At 42.5% G+C, this 24,435-nt stretch overlaps 1 protein-coding gene across 1 annotated transcript in view; it reads left to right on the plus strand.

Moving 5' to 3' along the window:
- Ptpn2 (protein tyrosine phosphatase non-receptor type 2) overlaps positions 1-3,167 on the plus strand; it is an 89,452-nt gene extending 86,285 nt beyond the window's left edge. Inside the window, exon 10 of the mRNA XM_070029597.1 lies at positions 2,795-3,167. Within this exon, the coding sequence (XP_069885698.1) occupies positions 2,795-2,816 (22 nt within the window). The 3' untranslated portion in view covers positions 2,817-3,167. The remainder of the gene's footprint in view (positions 1-2,794) is intronic.
- Positions 3,168-24,435: the final 21,268 nt, after the last annotated feature.

The following is a 24,435-nucleotide window of genomic DNA, read 5'->3' on the forward strand; positions in this document are numbered from 1 at the left end:
AGTGCCCAGGCCGAGTTTCAAGCCCCACAACCGGCAAGGAAAAAAAAAAAAAAGGCTTTCTTCCAAGTTCTAATAGGATCCATGTCCCTTGCATCTACAGGCCCCCTACTATTGCTGACTTTGTCCCTATGCTCTTTGCTGGCACAGATCCACTGCAAAGTATAAGCACTGAGTGGCATAAGAGGGAAGGTTTGCCTTGCTTTGAGAGGCTTTGTGGTCACTGACAATGAAAACATGTTAAGAGTGCCTGACCATCTCCGGACAGTCTGTTAGAAGAAATAATTTCTGTCTTTGAGGAAATTTCAGACTTCTTTGGTACTATGTTGTTTAATGCTAGAATACCATGAATGTCTTGAGCTGCTACAAAGGAAATTGCATGGGAATTTTTTAAGTACAGGAGAATCGGAACCTCTCTTTTGTTGGCTCACTTGAGAGAAGATTATGATCTTCCTTGGCTCATCTTTGGAGAACATTAGTGTGATTAGCTAGTGGCAAAAAGCCCTATTTAAAGACATTTCCTTCGGAAAATTTCTTTCTTTCTTTCTTTTTTTTTTTTGGTCGGTTGTGGGGCTTGGGACTCTGGGCCTGGGCGCTGTCCCTCAGCTCTTCAGCTCAAGGCTAGCGCTCTACCACTTGAGCCACAGTGCCACTTCCAGTTTTCTAGTGGTGGATTTGAGATAAGTGTTTCACAGACTTTCCTGCCCAGGCTGGCTTTGAACCATGATCCTCAGATCTCAGCTTCCAGAGTAGCTAGGATTACAGGCGTGAGCCACTGGCACCCGGCTCATTTCATCTTATTTTCTTGCCCCTTCAAAATCACTTAAAATTATTTTGTTTGTTTTTTAATCTCTTAAATAGTCATTGTTTAACATACCACAACAGTGTGCTAAACATCTACAGTTCTGCCAGCCACTTCTAAATTGAAAATGCATGCCACCTCGCTAGATGAATGGCATCCTATTCTCCCATAAGAAAACTGAATCCGAGAATAGGAAACTTGCCCAAGGTGGCACAGCTAGTTCATGACAACAGAACTGAGATGCAAACTACAGTCTAGATTTCCAGCAGCTCCAGATTTCATTCTTTCTATTATGCTATAATGTCCGTTTTATGTGGAATTCAAGAAGACAAAAAAGTAGCCACCTTGTTTAAGAAAAAAAAAAAAAAAAAAAGATCTAGGTGTCAGTGGCTCAAGCCTGTAATCCTAGCTACTTAGGAGGCTGAGATCTGAGGATCACAGTTCAAAGCCAGCCTGGGCAGGAAAGTCTGGGAGACTCATCTCCAATAAACCACTAGAAGTGGCTCTGTGGCTAAAGTTGGTAGAGTGCTAGCCTTGAGCTGAAGAGCTAAGGAACACTGCCCAGGCCCAGAATTCAGGCCCCACAACCGACAAAAAAAATAAAGGAATTTTATTTTTTCTAATTGGAGGAAAAGAGATAATGAAATAGTTTGAACTACCACTGAAACAGAATGAAACGAGAATATTTTGTATACCAAAGTATTATTTCATATACTTTGAATTACATGCCTTTATTTTATCCACAATTTTTTTTGGGGGGGAGGTCCAGTTGTGGGGCCTGTACTCTGGGCCTGGGCGCTGTCCCTCAGCTCTTCAGCTCAAGGCTAGTGCTCTACCACTTGAGCCACAGCGCCACTTCCGGCTTTTTTCTTTTTGCTTATGTGGTGCTGAGGGATCAAATCCAGGGCCTCAGGCATGCAAGGCAAGCGCTCTACTACTGAGCCACCTTCCCAGCCCCATGCCTTTATTTTAAAGAGCAGATTCTAAATGCATGGTAAATACAAACATCTTTTGTTGGAGTCAGAATCAACTAGTTTGGATTAGGATTTTGGAAATCCCTTTAACAAGCATCCATAATTCTTTGTGAGCCACAGACGTTTAGTGTGCTGTCTAGTTCCTTGGCTACTTTCCATAAATATTTGAAAGAGACCACTTAAGAGTGCTTCATATCATCCTGTCTTCCTTCAGAGGAAGAGGCCTTAATTCTCGTATTTACAGGATTTTGGCTACATCTGAGCTTCATAGTGTGAATCTGGTTTATATTTCCTGTTTATACATGTAGAAATTCAGTACTGACAATTATTTAGATTTGGGGGGAGAGAGTAAAATGGGAAAGAATGGAAATAACCTCCCAGAAAGTTTAGTTATTTGCAAATAATTGTAAATTAGCCTAAAAAATTTTCCAGCACTTACAAGTATTCATTCCCTCTGTCTATTGCTTATTTCAACTTTTGGCATTAAATACAATAAGTTTCTCTATTTTATGCCTGTGTTTTAAGTATTCTGTTGCTTAGTTCTCTAACTAGACTCACTAACTATTCCTCAGGACAAAATTCATCTGCTGTTAATCTAATTTAAAGACACAAGCCAATTTTTTGTACAGTTGTAATATTTTTAGCAGTTTTTCAAAGTTGAGGGACAAATTGAATTAGACTTTTGTCTAGAAAATATGTAGTCTTGCTAAATTCTTGTGGCTACATTTGTTTTTAATGCCTATCAGCAAAGTAGAATGGCCTCAAAAAATTAGTTCATAATTCTTGGAAAAGAAAGTGAGTTCTTGGGCTTTAAATGAGTCTACCCACACCACTAATTTTATTTGCAAATCAAGCACTTCAGCAGCTTCGCCAAAATAAGAGTAAAAAACTTAGTTTGGTTGAGTGTGTTATGTTTGCCTTTTAGTTCATTGTTAGTCCTTTTGTGTTTGTGTGTATCAATGTAGGTCTGTGTGTTTAGTAAATATGAATTCAATAGATGACTTCTTATTTTATGTTTTAGGCCAAGATTGACAGACACCTAAATATTCATGACTTGAGAATATTCTGCAGCTATAAATTTTGAACCTTTGATGCGCAAAGCAAGACCTGAAGCCCACTCCGGAAACTAAAGTGAGGCTTGCTAAACCTGTAGATTGCCTCACAGTTGTCTGTTTACAAAGTAAACTTAACATCCAGGGAATGAAGAGCACCCACCAGCAGAAGACTTTGCAGAACTCTTTCATTTGATGTATTGTTAAGTGTTTTTTAAATGTGTGTATGAAATGTAGAAAGATGTAAAAGAAATAAATTAGGAGAGAATACTTTGTATTGTACTGCCATTCCTACTGTATTTTTATACTTTTTGGCAGCATTAAATATTTTTATTATATAGACTATGTTGGTTTGTGTGCATTATCTTAGGACAGATGTAATTCAAACACTGAATATTTTCTTACGGGTGAACTCAAGTTTTTGTAACTAGCAATTGACATTTAAAGGAAATAGGTCCAAAACATAGGTCACTTGCTTTTGGATTTTTTTTTTTTTTTTCAGAGATGTGGGGCTCACAGGGACTTTTCTGCTTTGGCTGGCTTTGAACTGTGATCCTCAGATCCCAGCCTCCTGAGTAGCTAGGATAACAGGCATGAGCCCTTGACACCCAACACTGATCAAAGTTAGGTTTGAATAACAATTCAATGCAGGGTTTTTTATTTTTGTGTGTATGTGTGTGTGTGTTTGGTTTTTTATTTATTTATTTGGTCAGTCATGGGGCTTGAACTCAGGGCCTGGATGCTGTTCCTAAGCTCTTTTTGCTCAAGGTTACTGCTCTACCATGTTAAGCCACAGTGCCACCTCTGGTTTTTGAATGGTTAGTTCAAGCAAAGAGTCCCACAGAGACTTTTCTGCCTGGGCTGGCTTTGAACCATGGTCCTCAGATCTCAGCCTCCTGAGTAACAAGGATTACGGGTATTATAAGCCACCAGCCCCCAGCTCAAAGCACTTTTTAAAATCAGAGTTGTTCCTGTGCTGGGTTGTTTCAAATACTTCCTATTATAGGGAAAACACAGTTCTCTTTTTCTTTTTTTTTTTCCCCAATCCTAGGACTTGAACTCAGGGTCTGGGCTGTCTTGAACTTTTTATGTTCAAGGCTAGTGTTCTAGCACTTGAGCCACAAAACCACTGGCTTTTTTTTGTTGCTGTTAGTCATGGGGCTTGAACTCGACCTGGGCGCTGTCCCTGAGTTCTTCAGCTCAAGGCTAGCACTTGAGCCACAGTGCCACTTCCAGTTTTCTAATGGTTAATTGGAGATGAATCTCACGGACTTTCCTGCCTCAGCTGGCTTTGAACCATGATCCTCAGATCTTGGCCTCCTGAGTAGCTAAGATTACAGATACCTGGCTGCTTCTAGTTTTTGATGGTTAATTGGATAGAAGAGTCTTACAGACTTTCCTGGTAAGGCTGACTTTGAACCATGATTCTCACATCTCCATCTCCTGCGTAGGATACAGGCATGAGCTACCAGCTCCTTCCAAACAAAGGCTTCTTAAGTGAACTTTTGGCTTATTCACCATCTAATTTGCCAATTGAAGGATGGGTTTTGGTTATATGTCAATCACTTGTCAGATTTAGTGTTTTTGGTGTCCAGAGACAAGTCTGTGTATCACGTGAACAGCAACATACAGGTGTAATAACTTGTCTTTTTTTTTCTGTAGCCAAGTTAAAATTCTTAAAATGCCATTTATAAATGACACCTATTTCATCTTCCCAGAATTTAGATTACTTACCTTTTGTTCCTTTTTGTCTTATATGCCAGGTTCTCGGGATCTAAATCTCTGCTGTATCTTTTCCTAAAAGATAAGTGAGTTTAATCTACCATAAGTAATATAACAAACCATCTCCTGTCAACAAAATTGGAAGAATTCTTCAACTGCCTCCAGTTGATCACTTCCCATATATTCTACCTCTCTGACGTTTAGGTGTTGCTCACAATGGCACCAAGGTCATTTTCGATTGGACTGTCGGCTCTTTTCTTACCCTGGGGCAAGTCAGAGCTCCTTTGAAATCTTCTCTTTACACTACCTACAACCTCTGGGTTTTCACCTTAGCTCTTCCACCTGACTCTTGCATATTGGAGTGTCCAAGGACTCCATCTTTGGACCTTTGGTCTTAACCTGCTCACCTCAGATGATCTCATCTCTGAACTGATTCCTTGCCACTTCTTACACCCCAGGCCAGAGCTCCCTTCAGAGTTACAAAACTGCTGTAGTTGGTCATTGCATAAATTCCTTAACTTCCAAAACTAACTATGATCCCCCTCATCTCATCTTCTATCTTCCATTTTCTTTTAGCATTCTGGAAACCCAAAATTCTCCTTAGTCCCTTCACATCCAGTTTGGTCAGGAAATCTTGTTAATCTGTACCATCTGTCACTGCCTCATTACTTGGATGGGTAACAGCCATGGGTTTTCCTTCTTGTATGGACTGCTCTTTAACCTAGTCTGCTCCACATAGCTTCCAGTGGCACCTTAAGTTAAATATCTATCTATATTGAAGGAGGGAGGTGATTACTAGGGTTTGAGCTCAGAGCCTTGCACTTTCGTGGCAGGTACTCTACAACTTGAGCCATGTCCCCCAGCCATTTTTGCTTTCATTACTTTTCAGAGAGAGTGTCATGCATTTCCCCTGGGCCAGCCTGGACTGCAATTCTGGGCTTTATTTTTATTTTTTTAAATTAATTAGGGTGGGGGGGTCATGGGGCTTGAACTCAGGGCCCGCTTGCTGCTCCTGAGCTTTTTCATTCAAGCCTACTGCTCTACCACTTTTTTTGGTGGGGGGGGGGGGTCCCGTCGTGGAGCCTGAACTGTGGGCCTGGGCGCTGTCCCTCAGCTCTTTAGCTCAAGGCTAGCGCTCTACCACTTGAGCCACAGTGCCATTTCTGGTTTTTTTCTTGTTTGCTTATGTGGTGCTGAGGAATCGAACCCAGTGCCTCATGCATGCAAGGCAAGTGCTCTACCACTGAGCCACCTTCCCAGCCCTGCTCTACCACTTCTGAGCCATGCCTTCACTTCCAGTTTTCTGGTGGTTAAATGGAGATAAGAGTATCACAGACATTCCTACCCAGGCTGTCTTGGAACTGTGATCCTGAAATCTCAGCCTCCTGAGTAACTAGGATTACAAGCATGAGCACTAGCACCCAGCTGTTGTCACTATTTTTTTTTTAAATGTAGCTGAAATGGCAACACATGCCATGGTGCTCAGCCTTTTATTGGTTGAAATGGGGTTCTGAACATTTTGCCCAGTCTGGCTGGAACCTCAATTCAATTTCCCCCTCCTGAGTCACTAAGACTACAGGTGTAAGTTGCTGCACCTGGTGAACCTCAAGACAAGTTTGCCTTCATTTTAAATGCCAGACCCTCACATGCTGTATCCACCTTCTCTTCCAGCTGTTCCCTGCCTGTCTATCACAGCCCCAGCCATTTGGAATCACTACTCTCATTTGCTGAGAGAACATTGAATGTTTATATGCTAGGCCCTTGGTTAAGCAATGAACATGTAAATAAGAAAATACACAATTAAAACGAGCCCTCAGCCTTCTGCTACCCTGAGGGCACACGCACTGCCAGCCCAGTGTGATCACAGCTGAGAATCTGCCGGAAAATCAAGCTGAATAAAATTGCAAAACTGTGTCTGCAGTGAGCAACTAAGCTCCCACCTTGTGAGCAGGAACAAAAGAGGTCAGGTGGTGGGGATCAAAGGTGATTTATGTGTTGTGCAGGTTAGTTAACAGGCATGCCTGAACCCTGGAAGCTCAGGCCCCATGGCCCTTTGGAAGAGTACTTGCTTCGCCTTTGGCATCCCATGCTGCACTTTGAATGGGGGCCGTATGTATCATGAGCTCCCTGAAAATCTTGACTTCAGTGATAAAGATCGTGAAGAGAATATCAAGTCATTACAGGAGTTGCGGAGCTGTTTGCAGACAGTGGCTGTGGGGCACTATGTATTGTTTTACCCCTTATACTTGATGGCAACAATACAAGACAAACTCCTGAGGTGCACGTTTACCTATTTTTTTAAAGTGTTTGTTAATGCTTCTCTACTGAGAACAGGAGGCTGACAAAAGACTGTATAAAAAGCATAAACAAGGATTAGTTGTGAATATTAAAACTCAGAAGCGGGCTTGGGAAGGTGGCTCAGTAGTAGTGCGCTTGCCTGGCAAGCATGAGGCCCTGGGTTCGATTCTTCAGCTCCACATAAGCAAAAAGAAAAAAATCCGGAAGTGGCGCTGTGGCTCAAGTGGTAGAACGCTAGCCTTGAGCTGAAGAGCTGAGGGACAATGCTCAGGCCCAGAGTTCAGGCCCCCTACTGGACCCAAAAACAAACAAAAAACTCAGAAGCCATTGAACTCATGCTAAAAGCAGACTCTTTGTAGAAAGGAGAAAGATATCATACCTCTGATTCCTCTTGTGAAGTGAAAGAACTATATGTTCCAGAAAATAAACTTGGCTTGGCAACATAAAGAAGCAGAGGCCAGGCACCGGTGGCTCACACCTGTAATCCTAGCTACTAAGGGGCTAAGATCTGAGGATCAGTTTGAAACCAGCCCAGGCAGGAAAGTCCATGAAAGTCCATGAAACTCAGAGCCAGAAGTGGTACAGCAATATCCTTAAGCAAAAGAAGCTCAGGGACAGCTCCCAGGTCTGAGTTCAAGCCCCAGGACCAGCGGAAGTGAGGTGAGTGGGAGGAGGGAAAGAGCGGGGTGTAGAGGAAATGTTACTAGCACTGAAGATAAAATGAATATGCAGGGCTGCAGTCTTGGCAGACACTGCCCCCCCCGCCCCCATGGCTATATGAGTGGATGGGGTGTCATTAGCTCATCAGTGCACACAGATCCCACAGCTACTCATAAGGGCCAAGGGCTTGAGTGGCTGTGCAGCACTCATTGATGTGAGAGCTGCTGTGTGGCCATTCTTTACAACCCAGAGTTTTTTTCAGCCCAGGAAAAGAGAAACACTGTGCCAGACAATGGGCAACCATGTGCACAAAACTCCTCCATGAAGATGGTGATGGAACATGGAGATGGGCTGATTGTAAGAGATCTTCATATCCTGAGAGAAAATGACCAGAATGATGATCTTCATCAGTATCATCTTCCTCCTACCGAGCTGAAGCTTACGCCATCTTTGCATTCCTGTGAGGCAGCCAAGTGCACAATGGACGTGAGCGTTAATTCAGAGTATACTTACAAACAGCTTCTAGAAGGGGCACCTGGTTCCCCTGCTTCCTCTGCCTTCTCCATACCTGGGCAGAGGATGACCATGTTCTGGGGAAAGAAGTCCTGAAACAACTGGTGGACATCTTCCCACCCATCGTGTGTGCTGAGCTATCCAAGATGCAGTGGCATTGCGGCGCGGAGACAATTTACATCGTTGGACAAGAACCTGCTGGCATGCCTCCTCCAAAACAAGGAAAGATCTCTCTGAGCCAACCCATGGCACCAAAGGCTGACCCCTGACCCCTGACCGAATAACTTTGGAAATAGATCCCTTCCAAGTTGCAGCTTACAAAAAAAAGAGATGGATGGACTACTATGGCTAGTCTCCATGAAGGCTTTGAATTAATCTCATGAATATGAACGTACAGACTTGCCTGTCCCCACTGGACACTGCTGGCTTACACCTGTAATCCTAGCTACTCAGGAGGCTAAGATCTGAGGATTGCAGTTTGAAGCCAGCCCAGGCAAAAAAAAAAAAGTCTGTGAGACTTCTATTTCCAATTAATGACCAGAAAACCAGAAGTGGTGCTGTGGCTCAAAGCAATAGAGCACTTGCCTTGAGTAAAAAAGCTCAGGGACAGGACCCAGGGCCTGAGTCCAAGCCCCGTGACCAAAATACAGACAAAAACAAACCCGCAAACACTTGCCTGTCCAGAAACCTCCTGAAGCTTTCCTGGCTCCCAAGAAGGCTTGGACTATGCTGCTAGAATACAAATCCTTGGGGAAAGCTTGAGCTGCTAGCGCATTGCTCCACCAGTGACACTCACTGAATATCAGAAGGGACTACATGGTCACCATTAGCATTTTATTGTGGCCATAATTGGACACACCTCCAATGGCAGACCATTTTCCATAACTTGTATTAGTGTTGGTCTATCTGCCCTACAAGCTGTTTGTGTGTGTGTGTGTGTGTGTGTGTGTGTGTGTGTGTGTGTGTGTGTGTGTGTGTGTTTTGGTGGGGGGGAGGTCCAGTCATGGAGCCTAAACTCTGGGCCTGGGCACTGTCCCTCAGCTCTTCAGCTCAAGGCTAGTGCTCTACCACTTGAGCCACAACACCACTTCCGGCTTTTTTTCTTTTTGCTTATGTGGTGTTGAGGAATCAAACCCAGGGCCTCATGCATGCAAGGTAAACGCTCTACCACTGAGCCACCTTCCCAGCCCTACAAGCTGTTTTTGTTGTGGTGTTGGTTTTGTTTTGATTTTCCTTGTGCCAGTCCTGGGGCTTGGCCTTACAGCTTGGATGTTGTCCCTGAGCTTTTGTGATCAAGACTAGCACTTGACCACTTGAGCCACAGCTCTACTTCTAGCTTTTTGATGGTTAAGTGGTGATAAGAGTCTTACAGACTCCCTTCAACTTTGATCCTCAGATCTCAGCTTCCTGAGTAACTAGGATTACAGGTGTGCTCCATTGGTATCCAGCACAAGATCTGTTTTGAGCTACTATAAGTATATCTGATGGCCAGATAAAAAATATCTTGTAATATTCTTTTTTTTTTCCAGGGCTAAGGACTGAACCCAGGGCCTTGTGCGCGCCGGGCAGGCGCCCTTCCGCTGGGCTAAACCCCCAGCCCCTGTAATATTCTTATAGATTTAAAATCTTACTTGCTGGGTGCCAGTGGCTCACGCCTGTAATCCTAGCTATTGAGGAGGCTGAGATCCAAGGATGGAAGTCGAAGGGAGTCTGTAAGACTCTTATCACCACTTAACCACCAGAAAACCAGAAGTGGTGCTCTAGCTCAAGTGGTAGAGCGCTTGCCTTGAGCTGAAGAGCTGAGGGACAGCACCCAGGCCCAGAGTTCAAGCCCCACGACCGACCAGATCTTGTTTTAGGACTTGTAGAAGACATCTGTATCAATTAGATTTTTTTTTACATTGAAGATGTAAACTGCTTTCTAATCAGCTATTAATCATTCAGCCAACAAACTTTAGCCAATAAAATTAATTTTTTGGCTTTTACTTAAAAAAAAAGTCCCACAGTGCTGTGACAGATACTGTCTATGTGGGAAGAAATGAGCTTACAGCATTGCTCTCAGGGATTCTTGGAGTTTTATTTTAGATTATGTTAGATTCTGAGTCTTCTTAGCATTGGCACCATAAGCCTTGTTTGAGAAGGCTAGTGGCAAAGAGGAATCAAGAATCTGGGTCTACTTTGGAAAGCAGTCTGGAGGGTCCTTAGAAAGCTAAAGATTGACCTCCCTTACGAGCCAGTCATACCACTTCTAGGCATCTACCCTGAACAACAGGAACCAATATACAAGGACACGTGCACCTCCATGTTTTTTTTCTTTTTTTTTTTTGCTTATGTGGTGCTGAGGAATCGAACCCAGGGCCTCAGGCATGCAAGGCAAGCACTCTACCACTGAGCCACCTTCCCAGCCATGCACCTCCATGTTTATTGCAGCACTGTTCACAATAGCTAGGATATGGAAACAACCCAGATGCCCCACCACAGATGAATGGATCCAAAAATTGTGGTATCTATACACAATGGAATATTATGCAGCCATTAGAAATGACAAAATAATGGCATTTGCAGGGAAATGGATGGAGCTAGAAGGAATCATGTTGAGCGAGGTAAGCCAAGAACAAAGAGACAAACAGTATATGGTCTCCCTGATAAGTGGATGCTAAATCCAAAATGTTAGGTGATACGACAAAACTAACAGGACTTAAGAAACAAAGAACTTCCACTCATCTGGTCGAACCACTACTAAATATCCCCATGCTGCTGATCACATGTATGGTGTATATGTGTCACTGTTATATGTTATAGACTGTGATAGACAATTTGCTCCAGGAAAGTTAGAATGAACTTGTGACTTTAAATGAGCATCATTATTCCACAATACTGTGAAATTTGGGAAATTATGTAATCACTTAATCACAATCAAAAAAAAAAAGAACCTCAGGGAAGGTAGGGAGAGAAGGGATAGTAGGGGGAAAACAATGGAGGGCTAACAATGCTCAATAGGAAGTGTACTCATCATCTTACTCATGTAACTGTAACCCTCTGTATAGCATCTTTACAATAAAAATAATAATAATAATAATAAAAAGAATCTGGGTCTGAAGCTGGTGCAGGGGCTTCTACAATTACTAACTACTCTGGAGGCTGTGATCTGAGGCTCATAACTCAAAACCAGGTCAAGCAGGGAAGTTTGTGAAACTCTTCACTCTAATCAGCCATCAAAAAGCTGGAAGTAGAGTTATTGCTCAAGTGGTATAGAAACAGTCTTGAGCAAAAATGCTAAGCCATAAATTCAATCTCCAGTACCAGTACAAAAACAAATGCAAGAATCAGTCTTTATGCATCCTATCTGCATTTTGTTTTGTTTTGGGTCAGTTGTGGGACTTGAACACTGGGCCTGGACACCATCCCTCAGCTCTTCAGGTCAAGGCTAGAGTTCTACCACTTGAGCCACAGCATCACTTCTGGTTTTCTGAGTGGTTTATTGGAGATAAGAGTCTCAGGACTTTCTTGTTTGGGCTGGCTTTGAACTGTGATCCTCAGATCTCAGCCTCCTGGGTAGCTAGGATTACAGGCATGAGCCACCAGCTCTCAGCCCTACCTGCATTTCGTGAGACTGAAGCTTGAACACAGGACTTACATTCTCTCTTTTTATTTCTTTTTTTTTTGGGGGGGGGGGGGTCCGGTCGTGGGGCCTGAACTCTGGGCCTGGGCGCTGTCCCTCAGGTCTTCAGCTCTAAGCTAGCGCTCTACCACTTGAGCCACAGCTCCACTTCCGGCTTTTTTTTTCTTTTTGCTTATGTGGTGCTGAGGAGTTGAACCCAGGGCCTCAGGCATTCAAGGCAAGCGCTCTACCACTGAGCCACCTTCCCAGCCCTTTTTTTTTTATTTTGCCAGTCCTGAGGCTTGAACTCAGGGCCTTGGCACTGTCCCTGAGCTTCTTTTGCTCGAGGCTAGTACTCTACCACTTGAGCCATAGTGCCACTTCTGTCTTTTTCTGTATATGTGGTACTGAGGAATGGAACCCAGGAATTCATTCATGCTAGGCAAACATTCTACCACTAAGCCACATTCCTAGCCCCAAGCCTTACATTCTCATTTAGCTTTTCTGTTCACTGGCTACCACTCTACCATTTGAGCTATGCCCCCACTCCCAGCAAAATTTTTGCTGGATATTTAGAGATAAGAGCTCCAGATCTGTCTGCCTGGGATGACTTCAAATCCTGATCCTCAGATCTCAGCCTCCTGAATAGCTAGGATTGCCATTGTGAACCACCAGCATCTAGATAAGAACTCACTCTCCTGATGGGCTGGCACTTGCCCATGCTGAGGAAAACTCTGCATTCGGGTTACCAAATCACAGTCATCACAGAAACGCCCCCAGAGACACGGAACCCAGTTTTTCTGATCAAACACCAAATTACCAGTCTTCCCTTTCAAAAGAAGAGGTGTCAGCCCTGGGATCTTTTATCCAGTCGAGGTGGAGCTCAGCATGACATCCGGCATCTCCAGTTCATCAGCAAGAGAGGAAGTCCTAAAAGTGCTCCCTGAATGGGCCTGTGGTGATATTCTGAGCAAAATCTGCACAGCTGGTTTAGTTGTAGAAGGAAGTGCATTGTAAGGGGAATTAGAGTTGATGGAAATACCTTTCAGCTTGGAGGAGCAGAGGTTGAAACTAATCTAAGTGGATTTCTGTAGTTTGGACACTAAGGAAGAATAAAAAACACAAAATTGATATGAAGACAATAAAGCTAGAAAATAAGAGCTTCTAAATAGCAAAGAAAATTCCTTATTCAAAAGGACTGTATGGTGATTCAATTAGTTCTGTCTAGTTAGGTGTGGGGCAGGTGGCACTCCTCATTGAATATTTTGATTCTTCAAAAGTACTTTTTTTTTCAGTGCAGAGGGTTTTTGAACTCAGGGTTTCTCATTTGCTAGGTGGGCACTCTATCCCTTGAGCCAAATCTTCAAGTCTTCTTGAGGTTGTTGGGTTCTTTTGGTTTTTTGTTTGTTTTTCTTTATTTGAGACTAAGTTTCTTACTATGTGGTCCAGCTGGTCTGAAACTTGAGATCCTTCTGCTTCAGCATCCCTACTGCTGGATTACAGGCCTGTGCACCACACTCAACCATGTGACTAGTTCTTTTTCCAGAATTAGGACCAGTTCAAACTCAGGCAGGTTCTAAAGAGCATGACCTCAACCCACGGCGTTGAGTTTGTGACAGACACAGGTGCCATGTCTGAGGCCTGATACTCACTGAGTTCTTAACACCATCACAGAAAAGAATGTAACAAAGAGTCTGAGCAGTTTGTAGAAGTTTTATTTAGCAAATTAGAATAAAAATCTGGACATGATGGTGGTACATACATTGTAATTCCAGGACTTGGGAGGATCACAATTTCTGGAGTAGCCTGGGCTACATAAGCATGAATCTGTTTTATTTTTTTAAAAATTCAAGAGAAGGTGAGAAGTAATAATATTGAAAATAGCAAAGAAGGTCCAACATACGGATAATTGGAGCTCCTGTAAAGCACTATAAAGTACATGAAGGACTAAAATTTATAAGTAAGAAGAGTTTCTTGAAATAAAATCAACATCTTTGAAACTGCACACTGAGAGAGTATACATGAAAATGCTGACCCATAAACTGCCAAACATAAGTAATACCCTAGTAAATTCTGAAATTGATGGCAATTAACTTCTCTTTCCTTAGTAAATTGTTGCTCTACTTGTTTAACATACTAGAGGATTTTCTTTTTCTTTAAAGTCTAGAAATTCTCTAGGTTAGAAGAAAATTGAATATTCAGATGAACAAAATGTGAACCAAAGATATAAAATCTAATAAAACTATCTTAGTCCCTGTTTTTGGAAGGGAGTCTAGAGAAATTGCTATTGTGAGTCATGTTGTGTGGAAAGCAGTGTATCCTGCAGGATTCTGTAGCTGTTGCTTAGGGGTAGTTTTCGTCCTTTGTCATAAAGATGTTTTCGATCATGATCTTGTTCTTCCTGGAACCCCGGTTGCTTGCAAAGGGACTGTGGAGAAAGGCTTAGACAATGACAAATGCAAAACAAAACCCGAATGCCTGGCTTTTCTCTTGCTTTTAGTTAATTAACAGGCCCAAGAAAGGAGTCAGCACTTTTGAGAAAAAGCAACGTACAAGCAGCTATTGCAGTATAATACAAATATTAAAGTAGGGAAATGAAGTGTAGTTCAGTGACAGAGAGCTTGCCTAGCATGCATATAGACCTCGATTCCATCCCTCATGCTACAAAAAACATTGTGATTGATTGATAGATATAATTGGCCTCAGTCTGATCTCAATTCCAAAAAAGTACTCTTCTAACTTTTCATTTAGAGTCTGTGAGTAGGGCTGGGAAGGTGGCTCAGTGATAGAGCACTTGCCTTGCATGCCTGAGGCCCTGGGTTCGATTCCTCAGCACCACATAAGCAAAAAAAGAAAAAAGCCGGAAGTGGCGCTGTGGCTCAAGTGGTAGAGCGCTAGCCTTGAGCTGAAGAGCTGAGGGACAGCGCCCAGGCCCAGAGTTCAGGCCCCACGACCGGACCCAAAAATAAAATAAATAAATAAATAAATAAATAAATAAATAAATAAATAAATAGAGTCTGTGAGTAGCCACTGATTATCATTTACCTAAGTCCATTATTTCACAACAGGGAAAAAATTTTAAATTTAGTTTCGAATTCCATTTCCCCACTGTTTTCTGTTTTTTTGTTTGTTTGTTTGTTTTTGTTTTTTTCTCTTCTTTTGGTACTGGGGCTCAAACCCAGTACTTGCTAGGCAAGTACTTTGCCACTGAGCTTCACCCCAGCTTCTCTCCCTGTATTTATTAGTTGTAATTATTCTTCTATAAAGGAGAACTGGTGGCCAGGTACCATTGGCCCATGTCTATAATCCGAGCTACTTAGGAGGCTGAAATTGGGAGGATTGTAGCTCAAGGACAGCCCAGGCAGCAGAGTTCAAGAGACCCTTTCTCAATGGAGATCTAGATGAGGTAGAATATGCCTGTTATCCTAGCTATGACAGGAAATCAAACATATATAGATGGCACACAGGCCTGAGCCCAGGTAGAAAGTGAGACCCTAAATCCAGGTGCTGGTAGCTCATGCCTGTAATCCTAGTCAGGAAGCTAAGATCTGAGAATGGTGGTTCAAAGCCAGCTCAAGCAGGAAAGTCTGTGAGACCCTTATCTCCAGAAAACTAGATGTGGAGCTATGATTCAAAATGGTAGAGTGCTAGCCTTGAGGAAAAAGATCTCAGGGACAGTGCCCACGCCCTGAGTTCCAGCCCCATGACTGACAAAAAGAAAGAAAGAAAGAAAATGAGACCCTATCTCAAAAATAACCAGCAAAAAGGGAAGTGAAGGGTAAACAAAGGAGGAGGCTGCAATGCTTGGTAAGAAATGTATCCATTATCCTGCCCATGTAATTGTAGACCCTTTGTACAGTATGTTCTCAAATAAAATAAAATACAATTAAAAAAAAAAAATAACCAGCAAAAAGAACAAGGCAGAGGCATGGTGTAGTGATAAGAGTAGCTGTCCAGCAAGTGTGAGGCCTTGAGTTCTAATTCTAGTCCTGCCAAAAAAAACAAAACATGGAAACTCTGGTAGACTCAACCCATAGAGCCCTTACCTAGCTTACTTGAGTCCTTGTGTTCAATCTGTTGAGTCTAGGATAGGAACATTGTGAGTTCAAGTCCAGCTTGGACTACATAGTTATCATGTGTAATTAGTATGGACAGATAGATGGATGGATGGATAGATAGATAGATAGATAGATTGATTGATTGATTGATTGATTGATAGAAAGATTATAATCTCTTTTTCTTGCTTGCATGTTTTCTGAGTAACATTGAATGTAATTGTATACTGGCTCCTCTGTGGTTAAGGGTGTATGTGTGTGTGTGTGTGTGTGTGTGTGTGTGTGTGTGTGTGTGTGTGTGTGTGTGTGTGTGTGTATGTGTGTGTGTTTCCTTTCTGGCTTCTTTCAGAATTTTCCTCTTTGTTTGATGTTCTATAATTTGATTTTAAAACGCCTAGGTCAGCATTGTTTTTCTGAACTGTTGGTGTTTACTTCCTGGATATGTGGCTTAGTGTCTGACATTAACTTGGGAAAAAATTCTTAGTCATGGTTGTTTCATATGTTTCTTTTGTCATTATTATTTCAGGTTTTTGTTTCCTACTGGCCTGCCAGTTTGGGAAGTTAGTGTGGGTAGTCCTCAAGTTTTCCTTAGCTACTTCACACCACTATTGGGCCTGCCAGAGGCCTCATGGAGAACTTTGTACCAGGACCTGGTTAACAATGTCTTGGTAAACCATTTCTTCGAGGAGATCCTGTGGTCACTAGAATTTGTCTTAACACTTCATATAACTCTGGGAAGACAACAGAAATTTTCTCAAAGAACTATAGTACCATTGTAATATTTACCAAGATAAAAAATTCCCAAAGCTGGGCATCAGTAGCTTGTGCTTATAATCCTAGCTACTCAGGAGGCTGCTGCTTGGCGGATAGAATGACAGAGTCAGCATTCAGTGTTGTTTATCTTCTCTAAGAGTAGAGCAAGAGATCTTTATCAATTTAGAAGTGAAGTACAAATGTCTCAGCTTAATGCTTCTTCCTCCTGTCATGACAGGGATTTTTGTGAGGGTCTACCACGTCCATAGAAAACAGTTGTGCTCAGTCCGGAAGCTGATCTCTCAGGGAGATAGGGAGATAGCTTCCACACAAAGTTCACAAAACAAGAAGGCTGAGACTAGCCAGCTAAATTCAGACAGATGGGAAATGCCAAGAGAGTACAGTCCCAGACTGGGAAGCTTGGGCCATGTTGAAGAAAGGAGAGCAATTCCAAGTCAAGAATCACTGTGGCCAGGCAGAGCAGGTAAGTCTGAGACTCTTATCCCCAGGTCACCACCAAAAATAGCCAGAAGTGGAGTTGTGGCTCAAGAAACAGAATGCCAAACTTGAGCAAAAAATGCTAAGGGGGCTGGGAAGGTGGCTCAGTGGTAGAGTGCTTGCCTTGCATGCATGAGGCCCTGGGTTCGATTCTTCAGCACCACATAAGCAAAAAGAAAAAAGCCGGAAGTGGCGCTGTGGCTCAGGTGGTAGAGCTGAAGAGCTGAAGAGCTGTCCCTCAGCTCTTCAGCTCAAGGCTAGCACTCTACCACTTAAGCTACAGCACCACTTCCGACTTTTTCTGTTTATGTGGTGCTGAGGAATCGAACCCAGGGCCTCAAGCATGCAAGGCAAGTGCTCTACCACTGAGCCACCTTCCCAGCTCCTCTCGTTTGGCTTTTTCACTCAAGGCTGGTGCTCTACCACTTGAGCTACAGTTCTGCTTTGAGCTTTTAGTCGGTTAATCAAAGATTAAAGTCTCATGGATTTTTCTGCCCATGATAACTTTGAACCTGGTTTTTAGATCTCAGCCTCCTGAGTAGCTAGTATTACAGACATGAGCCACCAGTACCTGGCTTTGAGCTTTATTCTTAACAACAATGCAATGTCAGGCATAGGCATTCCCAGCCACCGAGAAGGATGAGATAAGAAGGTCATTCCAACCCAGGAGCCACAATGAGACTCCTTGAAAATTAAACAAAACAGCCAGGACGGTGGCTCAGTGGTAGAGTGCTTGCCTTGCAAGCACAAGGCCCTGGGTTCGATTCCTCAGCACTACATAAGCAAAAAGAAAAAGCCAGAAGTGGCGCTGTGGCTCAAGTGGTAGAGCGCTAGTCTTGAGCTGAAGAGCTGAGGGACAGCGCCCAGGCCCAGAGTTCAGGCACCACGAACGGACCAAAAAAAAAAAAAGAATTATAAGAAATGCTGGATACTGATAGCTCATGCCTGTAATCCTAGCTCCTCAGGAAGCTGAGATCTGAGGATTGTTGTTTGAAGCTGTCAGCAAAGTCCGTGAAACTCTTATGCATAATTAAACCATCAAAAAGCCAGAAGTGGTACTGTAGCTCAAGTGATAGACGGCCAGCTTTGAGCGAAAAAGCTATGGAACAGCACCCAGGCCCTGAGTCCTAGTACCAACACCAGAAGAAAAAAAAAAGTAAAAAATATACAAAATTCTACATGTAACATTATTTTATAAGATGTATGCATACATTTATATGTGTATTTTTTAAAAAATTTATTGTGAAAATACCGTACAGAGGAGTTGTGTGTATTTTTTTATTGGGATAGAATCACACCAAAAAGCCAATAGCTTTCATCTAATTATGAAGATTATGGATGATAGCTATAGTCTTTCCTATTTTATGAATGATTTTTAAAGAAATATGCGATGTTTTCATAACTTGAAAGTGTTTTTATTGGGCTGGGAAGGTGACTCAGCACTGCATAAGCAGAAAAAAAAAAAAAAAAGCCAGACGTGGCACTGTGGCTCAAAGTAGTAGAGTGCTAGCCTTGAGCTGAAGAGCTGAAGGACAGCGCCCAGGCCCAGAGTTTAGGCCCCACGACTGACCCCCCCCCCAAAAAAAAGTGTTTCTATTAATCAGGAAAATTTTTAAAAAATCTCTCAAGGTTACTAAAAGTTTAAGTTACAGCCTGGAGGTGGTGGTTGGTTTACACCTGTAATCCTAGCTACTCAGGAGGCTGAGATCTGAGGATCACAATTCAAAGCCACCCTGGGCAGTAAAGTCCGAGAGACTCTTATCTCCAATTAACTACCAGAAAACCAGAAGTGGAGCTGTGGCTCAAAGTGATAGAGTGCTAGCCTTGAGCAAAAGAGCTCAGGGACAGCACCCAGGCCCCAATTAAGCTCCACAATCCCCCCCCCAAAAAAAGTTTAACTTTCAAAGAATCTGAATCATCATTTATTACTATTAACATACTGACTCACTACCTCTGACAATGATCTGGGTTATAGTGCCTAAATTTAATACATTCCAAAAAATAATGAATAAAAATAATCAAATCCAAAAAATAGATATTTGGTTATTCATAATCTACTAGATTACCCTACTAAAATAACTAGGAAAATAATACATAATAAGTTCCCAATGAATTTTTGGATTGTTTTCGTATCAGGTGATTATTTAAAACACAGTTCTTTCTATCTTAGGTGTAATGCTAACACTGTGCTTCTCAATTTGTTTTTTTGTTTTTTGTTTTTTTTTTTGGGTCCGGTCGTGGGGCCTGACCTCTGGGCCCGGACGCTGTCCCTCAGCTCTTCAGCTCAAGGCTAGCGCTCTACCACTTGAGCCACAGCGCCACTTCCAGCTTTTTCTGCTTATGTAGTGTTGAGGAATCGAACCCAGGGCCTCATGCATGCAAGGCAAGCGCTGTACCACTGAGCCACCTTCCCAGCCCCATGTGTGCTTCTCAATTTGAACCACAAAAATCTTGCTCAGCCCACATGTATCTAACCTAGAATGCTAATTGCTATAAAACTAGGGAGCATGATTTTCAATAAATAGTAAACATTACTTCCTTAAGCGTGTGTAACCCAAATGAAAGGCAGGGCCCCATGTGAGCTGAGATTTGAGTTCCTCAAATTCTATTTCAGACTTCAGACAGGGGAAGCCCAAGTCTGAAGATTTCTGTAAATTCCAAGGTGCTTTTTTCTTATAGATTCCATATTATAAGAATAAACTCACATTGACACATCAGTGAGTAATATAGACTTCACTCAAGATTCTGTAGGGAAGAGGAAATGGCTTAAACCATTCAATTCAAAGATACACTTTAAAATAAAAGCTTTTGTACCTCAAAGATTAATATTAAGAAAGTAAAAAAGATGGAAGTGGAGCTATGGCTCAAAGTGGTAGAGTGCTAGCCTTGAGTAAAAGAGCTCAAAGACACAGGCCCTGAGTTCAAGCCCCATCACACACACACACACACACACACACACACACACACACACACACACACACACACACAGAAAGAAAGAGGGTAAAAGAGACAAGTTCCCAGATCAGAGATAACTCACTAAGAGTGGAATTGGTGTGTCACATGGTAACTCTAAGATAACTGTCTGAAAACCTGTCAAAATGTGTTCCATGGTATCTGTACCACTTCACATCACAACCAGCAGCATATGAGGGCTTCAGTTCCTTTGTCCTCACATATGGCCCTCCTATTAGTTGTACCATGGAAAATCAGTGTGAACTTGATTTGCATGGCATTCCCTAGTGACTAATGACATTGAGCATCTTTACAACCTAGACCATAAAATCATCTGAGAAAGGATTTTCAAGTACTCTTGCTCATGTAACTGTCACTCCTCTGTACAGTATTTTCATGATAAAAAAACATTTTAAAAATTCTTGTCTGAGAATTTAAACAAAGGTTCAAATAGGTTGTGTGTGTGTGTGGGGGGGGGGTGTTTGTGTGTGTGTGAAAACCAGAGCTTGAACTTAGGGCCTGAACACTGTTCCTTAGCTTTTTCACCCAAGGCTCTTGATCTACCACTTGAGTTACACCTCCACTTTGTCTTTTCTTTTTTTGGTGGTTAATTGAAAAGTCTCATGAACTTTTCTGCCCTAGCTAGCTTCAAACCACAATCCTTAGATCTCAGCCTCCCTCCCAAGTAGCTAGGATTACAGGTGTGAACCACCAGTGCCTGGTCATATTATACTTTTTGTTTTCCTTTTTTTTTTTTTTTTGTCAGTCGAGGGGCTTGAATTCTGGGCTTGGGCGCTCTTCAACTCAAGGCAAGCACCCTACTGCTTGAGCCACAGTGCCATTTCTGGTTTTCTGGTAGTTAATTGGAGAGTCTCAGGGACTTCCTGACCTGCCTGGGTTTGAACCTTGATCCTCAGATCTCAGACTCCTGAGTAGCTAGGATTACAGCCATATGATACTTCAAATTTTAGTTTTTTTGAGGAAACTGCATAGTGTTCTCCATAGCTGCTGTATTCTTACAATCTCACTAAGTACAAAGGTTTTCAGTTTCTGCACATTTTCACCAACACTTTAAAAATTATGGGTATGAAGTGATATTTCGTTGTGGTTTGATTTTGATTTGCATTTCCAAATAGAGATGGTATCTTTGCATGTGCTCATTGTTGTTAGCAATTCCTTTGCCTATTTGTTAAGTGGTGCTGGGGACAACCCAAGGTCTCAGAAGTGGTAGGAAGCACTCTTGCCCATGACTACACACACAGCCCCTTGACCCACTGAAAAATATTTTTGTGCTATTGAGTTGTAGTTCTTTATATATTCTAGAAACTAAACTTTTATCAGGTAAACAATTTGTAAATATTTTCTCCCATTCAACACTTTGCTGTCTCAATCAACTAAACAATCAAAAGATCATGTCCTTTCTTCTTCTTCTTCTTCTTCTTTTTTTTTTGGTCTGGTTTTGGGGCCTGAACTCGGCCTGGGCGCTGTCCCTCAGCTCTTCAACTCAAGGCTAGCACTCTACCACTTGAGCCACAGCACCACTTCCAGCTTTTTTTTTTTCTGCTTATGTGGTGCTGAGGAATCAAACCCAGGGCCTCAGGCATGCAAGGCAAGCGCTCTACCACTGAGCCACCTTCAAGTCCAGATGGTGTCCTTTAAGACCCATTTTATTTCTTCCATTTCAATTAAGATGACTTTTGTTTCTTTTTCTTGATTTGGACTTCAAGTTCTATATTAAATAGAAGTGGTGAGAGTGGGCATCCTGGCCACAGATTATTTATGTAAAATACTAAGATATAAGTCTTTTAAAATTAACTGGCTATCTTCAGTAACTGGTTCTGGCAAAACTGATTAAAGTTAGATCCTTTCTTTTTTTTTTTTTTTTTTTAACTCTGGGCCTGAGCACTGTACCCTAGCTCTTCAGCTCAAGGCTAGCGCTCTACCACTTGAGCCACAGCACCACTTCCGGTTTTCTGGTGGTTTATTGGAGGTAAGAGTTTCACATACTTTCCTGCCTGGACTGGCTTTGAACAGTGATCCTCAGATCTCAGCCTCCTGAGTAGCTAGGATTACAGATGTGAGCCACCAGTGCCTGGCTTAAAGTTGTTAGATACTTATATCTCACCCTGCACCAGAATCAACTCCAAATGGATCAAAGACCTCAAAATAAAAGCAGACACTCTGAAAACATTACAGGAAGAAAGAGGAGAAACTCTAGGGCTCCTTGGCACAGGCCAAAATTTTTGTTTTGTTTTGTTTTGTTTTTGTCAGTCGTGGGGCTTGAACTTTGGGCCTGGGCGCTGTCCCTGCACTCTTCAGTGTAAGGCTAGTGCTTTACCACTTGAGCTACAGCACCACTTCCAGAATGTGGTTTGATTTTTTTTTTTTTTGGCCAGTCCTGGGGCTTGAACTCAGGGCCTGGGCACTGTCCCTGAGCCTCTTTACCACTTGAGCCACAGCACCATTTCTGATTTTATCTGTTTTTTTTGGGGGGGGGGTACAGTCATGGGGCCTGAACTCTGGGCCTGGGTGCTGTCTCTCAGCTCTTCAGCTCAAGGCTAGCGCTCTACCACTTGAGCCACAGCACCACTTCTGGCTTTTTTTTTTTTGCTTAGGTGGTGCTGAGGAATCGAACCCAGGGCCTCATGCATGCAAAGCAAGTGCTCTACCACTGAGCCACCTTCCCAGCCCCCTGACTTTATCTGTGTATGTGATGCTGAGGATTCAAACCCAGGGCTTTGTGAATGTTGGGCAAGCACCCTACCATTGAGCCACATTCCCAACCACAAAAATTTTCTTGATAGAGACCCAGAAACATAACAAATCAAAGAAAGGTTGAACAAATGGGATTGCATGAAACTGCAGAGCTTCTGCATGGCAAAGGACATCATAGCTAGCAAGATCAATAGAAAGCCCACAGACTAGGAGAACATCTTCACTAGCCATACAACCAACAAGGGTCTTATATCTAAAATATACTTAGAACTCAAAAAATTAAATCCCCCAACAACAAATCCTCAAAGAAACAGCTGCCTGATTAATAAGTGGGCTACAGACTTAAAGAGAAACTTCTCTGAAGAGGAAATAAGAATGGCCAATAGACACATGAAATACTCAACATCTCTGGCCATAAAAGAAATGTAAATCAATAGCTGGGTGCTGGTGACTCATACCCATAATCCTAGTTACTCAGGAGGCTGAGATCTGAGGATCTCAGTTCATAGCCAGCCCGGGCAGGAAAGTCCGTGAGACTCTTATCTCCAATTAACCACTCAGAAAACTGGAAGTGGTGCTGTGGCTCAAGTGGTAGAGCGCTAGCCTTGAGCTGAAGAGCTGAGGGACAGGGCCCAGGCCCAGAGTTCAAGCCCCACGTCTGACAAAAGAAAAAAAAATGTTAAGCAAAACAACATTGAGATTCCACCTCATCCCAGTTAGAATGGCTATAATCAAGAACTCTAATAACAACAGATGCTGGAGGGGATGTGGCCAAAAGGGAATGCTACTGCATTGTTGGTAGGAATGTAAACTTGTTCAATCACTCTGGAAAGCAGTATGGAAGTTCCTCAGAAGACTCCACATAGAGCTCCCCTATGACCCAGCAATCCCACTTCTGAGCATTTACCCAAATGACCACAAACAAGGCCATACTAAAGCTACCAGCACAACTATGTTTATTGCAGCATTATTCACTATAGCTAAGATATGGAACCAACCCAGATGCCCCTCAGAAGATGAATGGATCAAGAAAATGTGGTATAATGCTGAGTGCCGGTGGCTCATGCCTATAATCCTAGCTACCCAGGAGGCTGAAATCTGAGTTTCTCAGTTCAAAGCCAGACTGGGCAACAAAGTCTGTGAGACTCTGATCTCCAATTAACCACTAGTAAACCAGAAGTGACACTGTGGCTCAAGTGGTAGAGTGCTCACCTTGAGCTGAACTGCTGAGGGACAGCGCCCAGGTCCAGAGTTCAGCCCAATAACTGACAAAAAAAAAAAAGTGATACATACACGCACACACAATAGAATTCTATGCTTCTATCAGAGAGAATGGCACAGCCCCATATTTTGTAAGGAAATGGAAAGACTTGGAAAAAAATCATTTTAAGTGAAAAAAGCCAGACCCAAGGAAACAGGTCCCATGGTTTCCTTTATTTACAATAATTAGTATACATCTAGGATAATCTTAGCAGATGAGAAGAATAGCTCAATAGCTATGTACACATGGCCATAAAAGATGAAGCTAAGCGAAATGAACTCCAACTCATAGACACAAGAGGTTTTTCTTTGTTGTTGTTTTTAGTGTACTATGTCATTTCTTGTTTCTTTTGTATGTTCTTCCCCATATGGTTTATCCCCTGTTGTCACTGTATTTGATTTTGGTACCCTTGTGTTGTATATACATTTATCTGCATTAGGGAAGGGAAGGGGAACAACAGAATGGTGAGACGAAGGACAAGGGGGAACCAATGCAACAGCGATATTCACAAGACAATATGTTGGAAATGATCTGTACAACTGTGGGGGGAGACTGGGGAAGAGGAAATGGGGAAAAAATGAG

The sequence above is a fragment of the Dipodomys merriami genome, unplaced genomic scaffold, assembly GCF_024711535.1.
Source record: "Dipodomys merriami isolate MVZ:Mamm:240054 unplaced genomic scaffold, mDipMer1.0.p SCAF_2, whole genome shotgun sequence".
NCBI lineage: Eukaryota > Metazoa > Chordata > Mammalia > Rodentia > Heteromyidae > Dipodomys > Dipodomys merriami.